The following is a 13,106-nucleotide window of genomic DNA, read 5'->3' as shown; positions in this document are numbered from 1 at the left end:
CTGTTCGTCCTTTTTCATAACTAGATCTGTACCTTCTTTTAACTTTTAGTGTGTTTATAAGATCTTCTATTAGTTTTTGATATGGCTGTGTTGGTCCCTTGCCTTAGTGTCAGTCTTTCTTCCTCAGAATCTGTCTACTGCCATGTGTGTAATACATTTTCTTTAAAAGTAATTATCAAGCTTCTTGAGGTTCCTTTTCTTTAAACTTTGATCCCTTGTGAGTTACTGCTTACGGTTTTCATAAATCTGTTCAAGTCTTTTATTGTTGTCTGTTGTTCACCTGATTTCACTTTTAGCCAAATAACATTTCACTTTCAGGTTCTCAGTTTGTTCATCCAAAGTAGCCAGGAAAAAAAAAACAACAGCTGATTTCCTTTTTCACTCTAGCATGTAAAACATACATTTCTTGTCCATGATGCATTCCAAGATCTGTTCGAAAAGGTAATTGTATCTCATCCAGTTGGTTTTCCAAATGGATAGCTGGATAAAGTGGCTTTTTAATACTATCAAATGCTTTGATAATTGTTTGCAGAAGGTACTAATACCACTGTCTTCTGATTGATGCAGATCCTCACATAAGACACTGTTCTTCTTAGCTTTGACCAGAAATATTCCACAAATTATCTTCAGTATACAGTGCAATATCTCTTCTTTCTCCTGCTTACTTTTTGTTTGGTTTTGGGAGTCAGGAAGGAAGAGGGGAATACCAGTATCTAGTCCTGTGATTTATCCCACCATCAGTAAAATGGCAATTATATCAGTTTTGTTTGTATTTCTTTTATTTCTGACTGTTCAGCATATCCGAGCAGATAACATGAAGTGTAGTAGCTGATCTAGGCTGCTTGGCATATGTTGTTGGGTTTTTTTTTTCCCCAATATAGTCTTTAGTCTTGGTGAGGGATGTTGAGAGAGGCTTACCTGGTTTTTATTGAAAAACCTGATAAGACCTTTTTGATCTAATGTGCAGAGGTAACTGGGAAAATGTTACTGTATAAATATAAATATATATATAAAATAAATGTTAATGTATAAATATGATCTCCATTGGTCTGTTTTCACTTTGAAGGCAAAAATGACAAAACTCCCTCTTCATGTACATAGCCAAATCCATACGTACCAAATTCTCATTTTTCTAACCTAGTAAGACAATACAGAGGTTGCAGCTGCACTTACTGGTTATTTTTGGAAACATTCTAGGTCATTGTTCTTCTATTAATTAAATTGAGATGGACGCTTATTTATTGGGACTAGTATATTGAAAGCCTCCCCTCATCAGCTGTTTTGCTGAAGAGTTCTGGAATCTTTCAGGGGAAAAAAACCTATCATCTTCAAGCTTTTTCAGTCAGCAAGGGTGGAAATACAAATATAGGTTACTGAGTTCATTGTCTTAGCTGATTCCAATGACCAGATACTGAGACATCTCAAGGAAGAACTACATATAGGCATTTCTGTACTGGATACTGCCTGGGAGGGCAACACACATGGAAATGTTGTGGTTTTAGTTATCATTTCTCCAGAAATTTTAATTCAGAGATTATCTCATTAGTCAGAAGATATCACAGATCAGTATTATCCTGCAAACTGATACAGTGCTGGAATTTAGTGCTTTGAAGCAAGCTGAGTGTTTGGATTGGAACTAGTTGTTTTCACTTCAGAGTATTTGTTCTGCCTTCCTATATGGAAGAGAATAATCCAATGGTATAAGATTTTCTTTCTTTTAATAAAAAGAAGCTCAACTGATGTTGGCATTTTTTGTTATGTGAATGTGGAACAGACTCTTTTAATAAAATGTCCTTGTTGCCATTCTGTGTTCAAAAGATCTATGAATAAATCAGCCTTAGAAAATTTCTAAATAAATATTGTAACTTGAGGCGATTTCACAGTTTTTATCCTTTTTTTTTCTCACTAGTTTAAATTTGTTATTTTGAGGGAAATGATTTGTTATAAGAATGTAGAATAATATTGTCAATAGATCATAATTTTCTGTCATTGAATGGATTAAAAAAATAATCTCTGCAATAGCCTAGTATCCATCTTGGAGAAAATTAAACCCTCTTTTTCTTCAAAAAATGAAAATTTTCAGTAGTCTCCAGCACTTTCAGCAATACTGGCTTTTTAAGCCTGTTCTGTGGAATCATTTGGTAGGGTTTTTCTATATCTTGCTATTCCCAAATAAGGCTGAAACATTTTTGAATATTCTAGGGTTTTACCTGGCTTAAAAACAAATCAAAGTACAGAATTCACTGTGCCCTGTCAAAACACGATCCTGTCAGACTTACCCCCTTGCAAGTCAATTGCTCTATAGTTAATAAATTTTTTGTTACAAGCATGAAATGTTATAAACTGTTATAATTGTGAGTGATAATAGTGGGTTAACTGTTTTATAAATCTGTATATAATGTCTAGCATTTTATTTGTCTTGGTAGGCCTCAACAAATAACGAAAGTTCAAATCACAGCTTCGGAAGCTTGGGATCTTTAAGTGATAAAGAATCAGAGGTAAGTATATGGGGCAGATTCATTATTACCTCAAAATTGTAATGCTAACAAGTTGTAATTTTATATTCTACTTTGTTTTACTTTATATAGAAACTTTCAAAGTAAAATGCAAAATACACAGATAGGTAGGAAGAAGAATACATTACTAAAAGATACTGTCTCTTGTAGGAGGAGACATGACTTCATAAAAGTTTCTTTGGAGTTTTGGTCCTGAAACTAGCTGCTGCTTCTTCATTATCTATATAGTCATGCTGTGAGGATACATGCAGCTATTGGAGCGGAAAATGCTTAAGACATTTTGCTGTCTTTTGTTAAATAAGTAATAAGGTTTTAATCCGCAAAGATAAACTTTGACTAGGTGCAGTCTTTGATTGCATCTTTGAAAATACTCTAGAAACTAGTTTGTTGTGTTTTCTTTAAAAATACAGATTTATTCCAAGGTCAGACAGTAGCTGTCATCTGCATTTGTAAAAGCTGCAGTTGTCACTGTATTTTCTTACCTAGTACCACTTCATAATCCAAAAAAGGATTCATACTCTTACTAGGTTTTCATGTGCAGAGTACATACTTCCCTGAAGTAGAAGATTTTCCTCTTAGTGACCAGCACTGATATAGTTGCACTAAATGCAGCTCTTACTATTTACCTATTTTGGGGGTTGGTGAGTCTCTCCAACACTTTTGCCTGTGTACATCACAGATTGTATCAATAAGGGTGCTGAAAGAGTTGGCAGATGTGCTCGCCAAGCCGCTTGCCATGATTTACCTGAAATCATGGCTAACTGGGGAGGTCCCATTGGACTGGAGGGTGACAAATGTAACACCCATCTACAAGAGAGGCAGAAAGGAGGCTCCAGGAAACTATAGACCTGTCAGTCTGACCTCAGTGCCAGGGAAGGTCATGGAGCAGGTCATCTTGAGTGCATTAAAAGTCATATAATGGACAACCAGGAGATCAGGCCTAGTCAGCATGGGTTTATGAAAGGCAGGTCCTGCCTGACAAACCTGATCTCCTTCTATGACAAAATGAGCTGACTATTGGATGAGGGAAAAGCTGTCGATATTATCTACCTGGATTTTCGAAAAGCATTTGACACAGTTCCCCATAGGATTCTCATAGAAAAACTGGCTGCCCATGGCCTGGATGAGTGAACGGTCTGCTGGGTCAAGCACTGGCTGGAGGGACTGTCCCAGAGAGTGGTGGTCAATGGAGCTAAATCCAGCTGGTGGCCGGTCACAAGTGGTGTTCCTCAGGGCTCGGTGTTGGGACCATTTCTGTTCAACATCTTTATTGATGATCTTGATAAGGACATAGAGTGTATCATCAGTAAGTTCGCAGATGACACCAAGTTAAGCAGGAGTGTCGATCTGCATGAGGATAGGGAGGTTCTACAGAGAGACTTGGATAGATTGGATCGGTGGGCCAACGTTAACGGGATGAGTTTCAACAAGGCCAAGTGCCAGGTCCTGCACTTGGGCCACAACAACCCCATGCATAGCTACAGGCTTGGGGAGGTGTGGCTGGAGAGCTGTCTGGAAGAGAAGGATCTGGGGGTTCTAATTGACAAGCAGCTGAACATGAGCCAGCAGTGTGCCCAGGTGGCCAAGAAAGCCAACAGTATCCTGGCTTGTATTAGAAATAGTGTGACCAGCAGAAGTAGGGAGGAGATAGTCCCCCTGTACTCTGCACTGGTGAGGCCACACCTGGAGTATTGTGTCCAGTTTTGGGCACCTCAATACAAGAGAGATATCGAGGTGCTGGAGCGAGTGCAGAGGAGGGCAACGAAGCTGGTGAAGGGCCTGGAGAACAAATCCTATGAGGAGAGATTGAAGGAGCTGGGACTGTTCAGTTTGAGGAGGAGAAGGCTGAGGGGAGACCTCATCACTCTCTACACCTACCTGAAAGGGCATTGTAGAGAGGTTGGTGCTGGTCTCTTCTCACAGGTCATTAGTGACAGAACAAGGGGGAATGGCTTTAAACTGCAACAGGGGAGGTTTAGACTGGACATTAGGAAAAAAATTTTCACAGAAAGAGTGGTCAGACAGTGGAATAGGCTGCCCAGGGAGGTGGTGGAGTCACCATCCCTGGATGTGTTTAAGGGTCATTTAGATGAGATGTTGAGGGATACGGTGTAGGGGAGAACTTTGTAGAGTAGGGCTGATGGTTGGACTCGATGGTCCCAAGGGTCTTTTCCAACCTGAATGATTCTGTGATTCTGTAATAAGATTATACCTATTGTAAGCAAGAGTGTATTTCTAGCCCACGCTAGACATGTGTTTGAGCACATGTCTTGCCGGAAGAGTTATTTCGAGTTATTCCAAAAGAGTTGCTTTTGATGTTATTCTTACTTGTAAAAGCTTTATTTTGGGGCCTAATTGTTCGTTCACTCAGTCACTATGAGACACTGTCTGATGTTTGCTTTTATGCTGGGCTGACCAGCAAGTGAATTTAGTTAGTTCCCAAGACTGATACCTTATAAATAAATGTTCTGTATGTGTGATTCCATGTTTTCCTCTTTGAAAAAGGCTCTGCTATGTTTTTTTTCCCCTTGCCTTTCCCAGCTGGAGTTTCATTTCAGTTGCATATAGACCCTTTTCTTAACCAGAAGAATCTGTCTGCCTGTTGTTTTTCTCATGGCTTTTTGTAGAAATACTTTGGGCAGTGTTGCAGTGATGCAGTTCCAATGTGGGTGTGGGAATGGAAATGTGCTGCAGTAGCTTGAAGGTTATGATGCATTATTGCAATTCCTTGACAGAAAAACACGTCTGTGAGTAGTTGAGTGATCTCAGAACACTGACTATACGTGTAATAGCTTTTTGGTGTAGAAAAACATTATTTTACAGTTGTATACATGAAGTATGGATGCAGTGTTTTTCCAAGGCGTGGAAGTTTGAAAGTTCAACCCATATCTTCAGTCTCTGCAGTGTTTAACCTCAAGCCATGGTTCTGGGAGAATTTATTATGTTTTTTAAAAAATATTCGAAAATTTGGATTCTAAGGTAGAAATAGACTTTTTTTTCTAAAAAGTGCCTGCACAGATCTTCAGTGCACAGTGCTCCAAGTTTCTTTTGTTTTCTGAAAGATGAGTCTTAATGACATTGAATAACTAAATATGATTTCTTGACCCATTTTCAGAAGCTGTTGGTTGTATTCGCTTAAATTAAAATTGTTATAGCAAATATGTTAATAAGTTTTTAGATTTTCTTTCTTCAAATAACATCTGGTTACTTATATGCTGTAATCCCATGAAAAGTACACTTTAGTTCTTAATATTGCAAACAGGTGGGATTTTTTGTGTGGGGTTTTTTTTTTTTATTGGTGTGACAATGAAGTTTTTGTAATAATAGGAAATTCCTCTTGTGGATGGTAGTGTAGAAATATTAAAAACTTACTCAGACGAGAAGCAGTGCCATCATTTGAGGTTGAGAGAGAACCATTGTGTTACAGTAGATTTTGGGAGGGAAAAAAAAGTAAAAATGCAAATCTCAGAATCATTGAAATTCATTTCTAGCAAGAATGTCAGGTTGTAATCAAATGGTGATGGTACATTCATGTCATCATTCTGTGCTTTCATCACTAAGTGGCACATTAAAAGAAAGTCTTTCACACTTAGTTTTCAAAATAAGGCAGGCTTCCCCCACACACCCCCCTTTTTGTTTTTCTGGTGTGAATTTTTTCTTTTTTACTTTTTGCACACAGGACTGCAGAAAATACAGCTATTAGAACTGTAGTCTTTTTTTTTTTTTTTTTTTTGTCCTGTCTGATGGATATACAAAGAGGGGCAGTTTATCTGAATAATAGTTTTAATTGAGGTACTTCAGAGTTAAACTTTGATCTGCAGAATAACTTGAAACCAGGCTTTATTCTGAATTCAATTTAGCGTTGTGAGCAATAAACATTAGCTGGATGTTTGATCTTAATATCCACACCTGTATTCCAGTTTCTTTTTAAATATATACATTATTTTTTATTTTGTTAAATGCTTTGTTGCTGTGGTACATAGGTCTTAATTCGAGTGTGTATTAGCTACTTGTAGTTAAGATAAATCCTAACTGACTACCTCAGGTTGTGAACAAGTGCTTCCGGTAGTCCTCCAATATTTTTGCCTTCCCCACCATTCCTCTTTAAAGTACGTTACTCCTTGTTTTGGTTACAAATACATTCTTCTGTTTATAACAGGTATTTTCTATGTAGATAATGAAATAGTTAAAGGAGGACAGCTTTGTCTGTGGCTTGATTTGTCCAGTTTGATTAGTTATTTAAATGTTTTGCTCTGCTTGTTTGTAGCTGTTCAGTTGCCGCAGTTCTCAGTAATACAGAACCCTCGTTATAAATGTAGTTTCAGAATTAACTAAAGGTTTGATCTAATTGGAATTTATAATGTGTTGCAGAGGAAAACAGCACTGCTGTATTTTTTGCTGTAGTTGTAAAGCTTTGGGAGGAGGGTAGGATTTAGAGGAAAATAATTGCGGAAAACTATCAACTCATTCATTACGCATATGAAAAATATTAACAACTAAAATGTCATAACTATTAAGCATACTGAAGATTTAAGTGCTGAGAGACAAAAATTAAAACTTTGATTTTATTACACATTTTTATTTTTCTTCCTCTACAAAAATAATGTCCTAAGTAATGCTGTTATCAGTTCTAGAGTAATGGTAGAAAATACTTAACTATACATAAAATATATAAAAATACTTCTCTGAGGTTTTTTTAATGGAGATTAACTAGTTGAGAATTGGTACTTACTGTTTATTTTATAAAAGGGGATGTGAAGAGCCAAGATTTAAAACTATAAATGTGAAGAGAAGACTCAGGGAAAGCACATTAAAATCGAGGGGTAAACTGGGATCAAGACCATGATGTACGAGGCTCTGCTAATATGCCAAGCTGTGGGTAACTTCAATACAGCTTTACAATCTAACTTTGGATAGCTTAAAGTCTATTTTGTCTTGCTTATGAAATAGTGGGATTTTAATCTAAATCTTGGCTGTATGTAAATCCTTCTGAAGTGACTGAAAGCAGCTTCATTCTTCGTTTATCAGGAGGATACTCCTCGGCCCCATTAGTCTTCAGGTTCTTGTAATTCGTATGATTCCATTCATTAGAAAGGATTTTGGAGAACATTTTCTAGTGATTGATGTATGCTGTACATTACCATGTGAATTTTATACTTAGAAAAGGTGAACATGACCTTGTTGGGTAACCTCATTAATAACCTCATTAGTGTGCTAATACTTTTTAGTTTGGAAGGTTAAATTAAACACTGAAAGAAATCAGAAGAGATTAAGGAAATAGACATTTATGAATTATTTGAGTTTCAGTTTTAAAACTATAAACCTTTAAATGTCTGGTTTTTAAATAGAAGACACCAGTCACTGCAGTTGGAAACTAATTTTATTGGGGGAAATCTTAAATGTTTAGTCATTAATTAGCTATTAAACAACTTTTTTTGCTTGATATGGTAGGTAAAACTGACTACATTAGAATGATAACTGCAAAATTGAAAGATGGGAAATAAGAATAACATGAAAATGTTTGGTTAAATAGTTTCAATTTAGTTTTGTGGAAAGATAGCTTAATGTTGCCTATTTACCTGGCAGTAATTGCAAATTATTACAGTAATATTTCTAAGCTATGCTTTCTGCTTTTAGAATCATACAGTCTTAAGATAACTTCATTTCCAGGAGTCTGTGTTGTACAGTTTGCTAATGTACAATAGCACTGCAAAAGATGCAGATTTTGGTTGGAAGAGTTTATTTAAAAAACAATGTATGTAATTTGAACTTAATTTGTAGCCTAATAATACAACAGTTACAACTGTAAATCTTACAAAGGTGTTTTTATGAAGCTATCCACAGAGCTAAAACTTCTAAAAAGTACATAGTACAGATAAGGAAGACCTTTCTTGTCCTGACTGTTCTTTTATGGACTGATAATTTTCTGTGGATCACCAGTAATTTAAAGTGGTTCTTTGCCAAAATAAATGCTTTAGGATATTTGTAGTAAATTTATATTTGAAGATACCCACGTGAAGTATTTGGAACTGAAACATACTTGAAATACTTTTAGTGATGGGCTGAAATTTGAATTTTGATGTGATTTGCTGAGTTGAGAAAGAATATTTGGAGCACAAAGTGAGAAATACGGTGAAATGATGAAATGATGGTATCATTAAAAAAATGAAGCATCTTATCACTGATCTCAAATTTGGTTGGAGATACAAGGGACCATTGATTTCTTGATTGTAAAACAGAGTTCATGTAATGGCGTCGGTGCATTCTCTAGTTACTGGTATGAGGTTGCTTGGAGGCTGAATACACACACAGCTGCAGTATCTTTTTTCTTGAACCAAAGCAGCTTGTAGAATTTAACTTACAGTGGGGAGACTAACTGGGTTGAATCCTCAGATCAGGGGACAGCAGATATAATTTAGAGATGCTACTGATCACAGCCCTTTCTTGTTATCTGTGTTGTACATGCTGATTGTAGTTTCTAGGCAACTATATATAATATTTCTGGAATAAATTTTTAACAGATCTGTATTTTTTCACTTATCATTGATGTTTTTCTTTGACTTTCTTGAGATACAGATATGGGGAGGGGATGACAACACTTTCCAAGTGGATAGATATTCAAATTTTGAGCAATTGCTATCCTCTCCCTCCCCTCTCCCTCCCCTCTCCCTCCCCTCTCCCTCCCCTCTCCCTCCCCTCTCCCTCCCCTCTCCCTCCCCTCTCCCTCCCCTCTCCCTCCCCTCTCCCTCCCCTCTCCCTCCCCTCTCCCTCCCCTCTCCCTCCCCTCTCCCTCCCCTCTCCCTCCCCTTTCTTTCCAGATTCTTCTAGAAATCTACAGTTTATATTAGTTTGGAGATGACTTATGAACTTCTGAAAATGCATAACATTATTGGCTTCCTATTGAAGCACTAGAACTTTTGTGTTTATACTGTGGCAATGTGTAGAAAACATCATCAAGAATCAGCTTATTTCACTAAGTACTAAGCTTTAAAACACCCACGACTATAATATGAAGATGTTGGTAAAATATAGCCATAAGTGAAATCAAATTGGCTGTTCATAAACCCCAGAATGGATGAAATGGTATAGTTGCTTAACAATTAATATGTAGAATTGCCTTTTGGGAAATTATTTAAGAATTATTTCTCACTTTCTTAAATATCTTTTCTAGCTTGTATTTATCTGATTGATCAAGGATCATATTATCTACTTTAACTACGATCTGAAATTACATCCCTGCTGAATTGTGAAATCATGTTTTATGAATGAGGATTTAAATTTATTTCACAACAATATAGCAATAATACAAACAAATAGAGCTACTGTTGGATTGTGTTCTTTTTGTTGTTTGTAGACTCCAGAGAAGAAACAGTCAGAACCTTCCAGAGGAAGAAAAAGAAAAGCAGACACTCAAAGTGAAAGCAGCCAAGGTAAACTAAAATGTAAATTAATTAGATAGTTATTGCATGTGTTTAATCAAATTATAATACACAAAGTTTTGACTGTTAGCCTTAAAAATTCTGTGGTTTTGCTTGCATAAGACAGGTGTTGCATTTTTGATGATAAATTATGTTTTGTCCTGCCCCCCACGTCATTTGTCACTGGAAGGGATGGGCAAGTAAAACCTGGACTGGTCTGGTAATTACCCATAAGAATCATGTGCTACTGTCTGTGTAACTTGCAGCTGTGATACAACTCTATACTTTTTGAGATTTGTAGCAGCTCTTCTCATCCAAAATACCTTTGTGGTTTGCATTTTGTTTCAGTAGGTAAGGGGGAAAAGGGATTACAGCTTATAACATCTGATTCCTTGTTCTTCAGGTATATTTCAAAATTGAATTTTATTCTTCCTTTTCTATGGGTTAGTGTACAGTGTCGTTGTCTAGAGGGATGGGAAATTGGGATGAGACTAATTTTCAGTTTAATATTTACAAAGCATAGATTTTGTCATTCCTCTCTTTAATGTGACTTTTGGGGGAGGGATGGTGGAAATTTAACCTCAAGACAAAAATTCATCAAAAGGGGAGAGGAATAGTTTTGATAACATCTGTATTAGCTTTTTTTTGTTTCTGTCTGAGCTAGGAAATGTCACTTTAGATACATATCAGTGGGCTCCATATCTGGAAGTCTTCATGATGCAACATGCTATTAGGAGAAGAATTATGTAGTTTGACTAGAATTAATTTCTTTGTAAGTATTGCTTCATAGAGACCTGCTTTGTTCAAAGAACTTGAATGAAATTTTCTATTTCCATTGTTCTAGTAGCCTATCCTTTGTACTACCAATGAGAATTGAAATTGGAGATTATAGAAATTTTAGTAACTTTCTGGCTTAGACAACATGATTATAACTTCTTCTAATTACTATTTTACTGTCAGCAGCAGTGAAACTGAATAGTATGCACTGTAGTGTTCTCTAGGAACTGGCCTAGGAAATGGCAGCATATTGGAGTACAGTTGAAGCACAGCAAATACTGCTATTGTATTGAAAAGAAAGGAACAAGAGATCCATCTCTTGTATATTGCATACCTAGGATTTTGACTTCGTACTATGCAAAATAATCCATAAATGCTGAAGAAAAGTACTGTTTAGAACAAGGAGGTAACTGGAAAGTGGGATAAAATCAGTGTTAATCTACTCATAATTGGCTGTGCCAAAATAATTTGATGTATTTTTTCAGTGCAGAGTTCTGTAACATGACATAGAATAGATTTTTCTATACTGAAAAGGAATACAGTCTCTCATTTATCTGGATGAAAGCAAATTCTAATTTGATAAAGCAGTATATGAGAATTAAGCATGAAGATAGAAATCAGTAGCAGAATTATAGAGTAGGTAAAGAACTGGCTAGAGGGCAGTAGCAGTGGTAAGTACGCTAACTGGGTAGCTACTGGAGGAGTTAGCTGTGTGCTAGGTCTTTGAATTATTTTATCTAAATATTTCTGTTAAAAGTTTTGACACAAAAACGGCTGCCAAACATTTCTTCATGGTATTTCTTAGTGACACAAAGTTATGCAGCAGTGCAAATATATAGGCATATTGGACTAGAAAGAATTCTTCAGGGCTGAAGCAATAGAAAAGCTTGAAAATCTTTGCTGAAAAGTCCAGCATTACATTTTTGGACTTATGGGTAATGATCTAATCTATCACAGAAATTTATTTCTATTAGAAAAAAAGCTTTGAACAGTGGTTTATTTTCAAGATGTCTCGTAACAGATAGTCTGACCTGTACAAGAGACAAATACACTCTTAAGATTTATCAGTCATCTTAGGGCTGAATAGAAGAAAGCATTTTTGCCATTGGGTAAGGCATTGGTACAATCTCTGGAATGCCTCATATGGGTCAGGTGCTCATGTTGCAGAAATATTAAGTTATATTGGTGCTCCTGAAGTCTCAATACTGATTAAGATAAAAGAAATTCTACTCTCTCATTCTGCTCTATTTATCTCCCTAGTTAACCCTGTGACTTAGCCGATTCATCATCAGGTTGGAAGCAACGGAAATACTTGTCATTCTCCATGCCCACACTGTTATTGGCACTTAGGGAAATCCTTGGGCTGAACATTTGGGCACAATAACTCACCTGGAGCATGTGAAGTTATAGACTTGGTTAATTTGATATTTTGGAAGAGGGTGAACTTTGAGATAGTGCTTGAAAAGGGGAGGGACTTAGAACTAAAGGTTTGATCTGAAGGATGAGAGATGAGTTTCCTGTTATCTAGAATAGGTCTAGGTTTACTGCTAAATCTGCACTAATCTCGTTTAGGAATTAAAATGTGACTTAATTTCTGATTTCTCAGTGAATGGAATATGCAAATCTCTTTGTTGTGGCCAATCCCTTAATTATCTACATAGATCACATATTAGCACATCAAAGAAAACCAATTAACAAGTGATAAGACTTTGCTGTAATTACTGTATAGCTGAAAAAGTAAGACACATCTATAAGTAATTTGTTTAATCAATTCTAATGTATTAATGTATTTGTTTCAGGAAAGAATATTGGGGGACGTGGTCACAAGATCAGTGACTATTTTGAGGTAAGGTTTTTGTGTGTTTGTAAAATTTACTTTTAGTTTTTTTGGGATGTTACAAATTTTTTGCTTGTAATGGACAGGCCTCTTGAGAGAATACTTTTTTTTTTTCTTCTTTATGTAAGTATTAAACCTTGAAGTAGAGATGCAGTGGTCTCTTGGTGCAGCCTGAGCTAAAATACAAAACCCGTTTTCTTTCACACGTTTGTTTAAATGGCTAATAAAAGTAATAGAGCCTGATTTACAACTTCTGTGTACAGATGAGCTGTATCGTTCAGTAGATGTGTAATGTATTTTGATAAGAAGATTGACTAATTGGAGGGCCATATCTTCTCTACAGTACCAAGGTGGAAACGGCTCTAGTCCAGTGCGAGGCGTGCCTCCTGCAATCCGATCTCCTCAGAATTCACATTCCGCTCCTTCTTCTGTAAGTCTGTGAACTTCATAACTTCTGGAGATATTTTCATTGTCTAAAAGTAGCATAACTGAAAAGAATCTATATTCAAGTGAAGACTTTTCAAAGGAGGGAATCCTGGGAAGTCATTCTTTCAACTT

The 13,106-nt window shown here is 36.3% G+C and overlaps 1 protein-coding gene across 5 annotated transcripts in view; it reads left to right on the top strand.

Annotated features, from left to right (window-relative positions):
- TLK1 (tousled like kinase 1) overlaps positions 1-13,106 on the top strand; it is a 71,043-nt gene that overhangs the window by 27,517 nt on the left and 30,420 nt on the right. For all 5 annotated transcript variants that reach the window (XM_074829088.1, XM_074829091.1, XM_074829090.1 and 2 more), the window contains exons 3-6: positions 2,427-2,498; positions 9,871-9,946; positions 12,511-12,557; positions 12,892-12,978. In XM_074829088.1, the coding sequence (XP_074685189.1) occupies positions 2,427-2,498; positions 9,871-9,946; positions 12,511-12,557; positions 12,892-12,978 (282 nt within the window). The remainder of the gene's footprint in view (positions 1-2,426; positions 2,499-9,870; positions 9,947-12,510; positions 12,558-12,891; positions 12,979-13,106) is intronic.

The sequence above is a fragment of the Strix aluco genome, chromosome 6, assembly GCF_031877795.1.
Source record: "Strix aluco isolate bStrAlu1 chromosome 6, bStrAlu1.hap1, whole genome shotgun sequence".
NCBI classification, from domain to species: domain Eukaryota; kingdom Metazoa; phylum Chordata; class Aves; order Strigiformes; family Strigidae; genus Strix; species Strix aluco.
The sequence above is the reverse complement of the archived record's forward strand: the minus strand, read 5'-3'. Positions and strand labels throughout refer to the sequence as shown.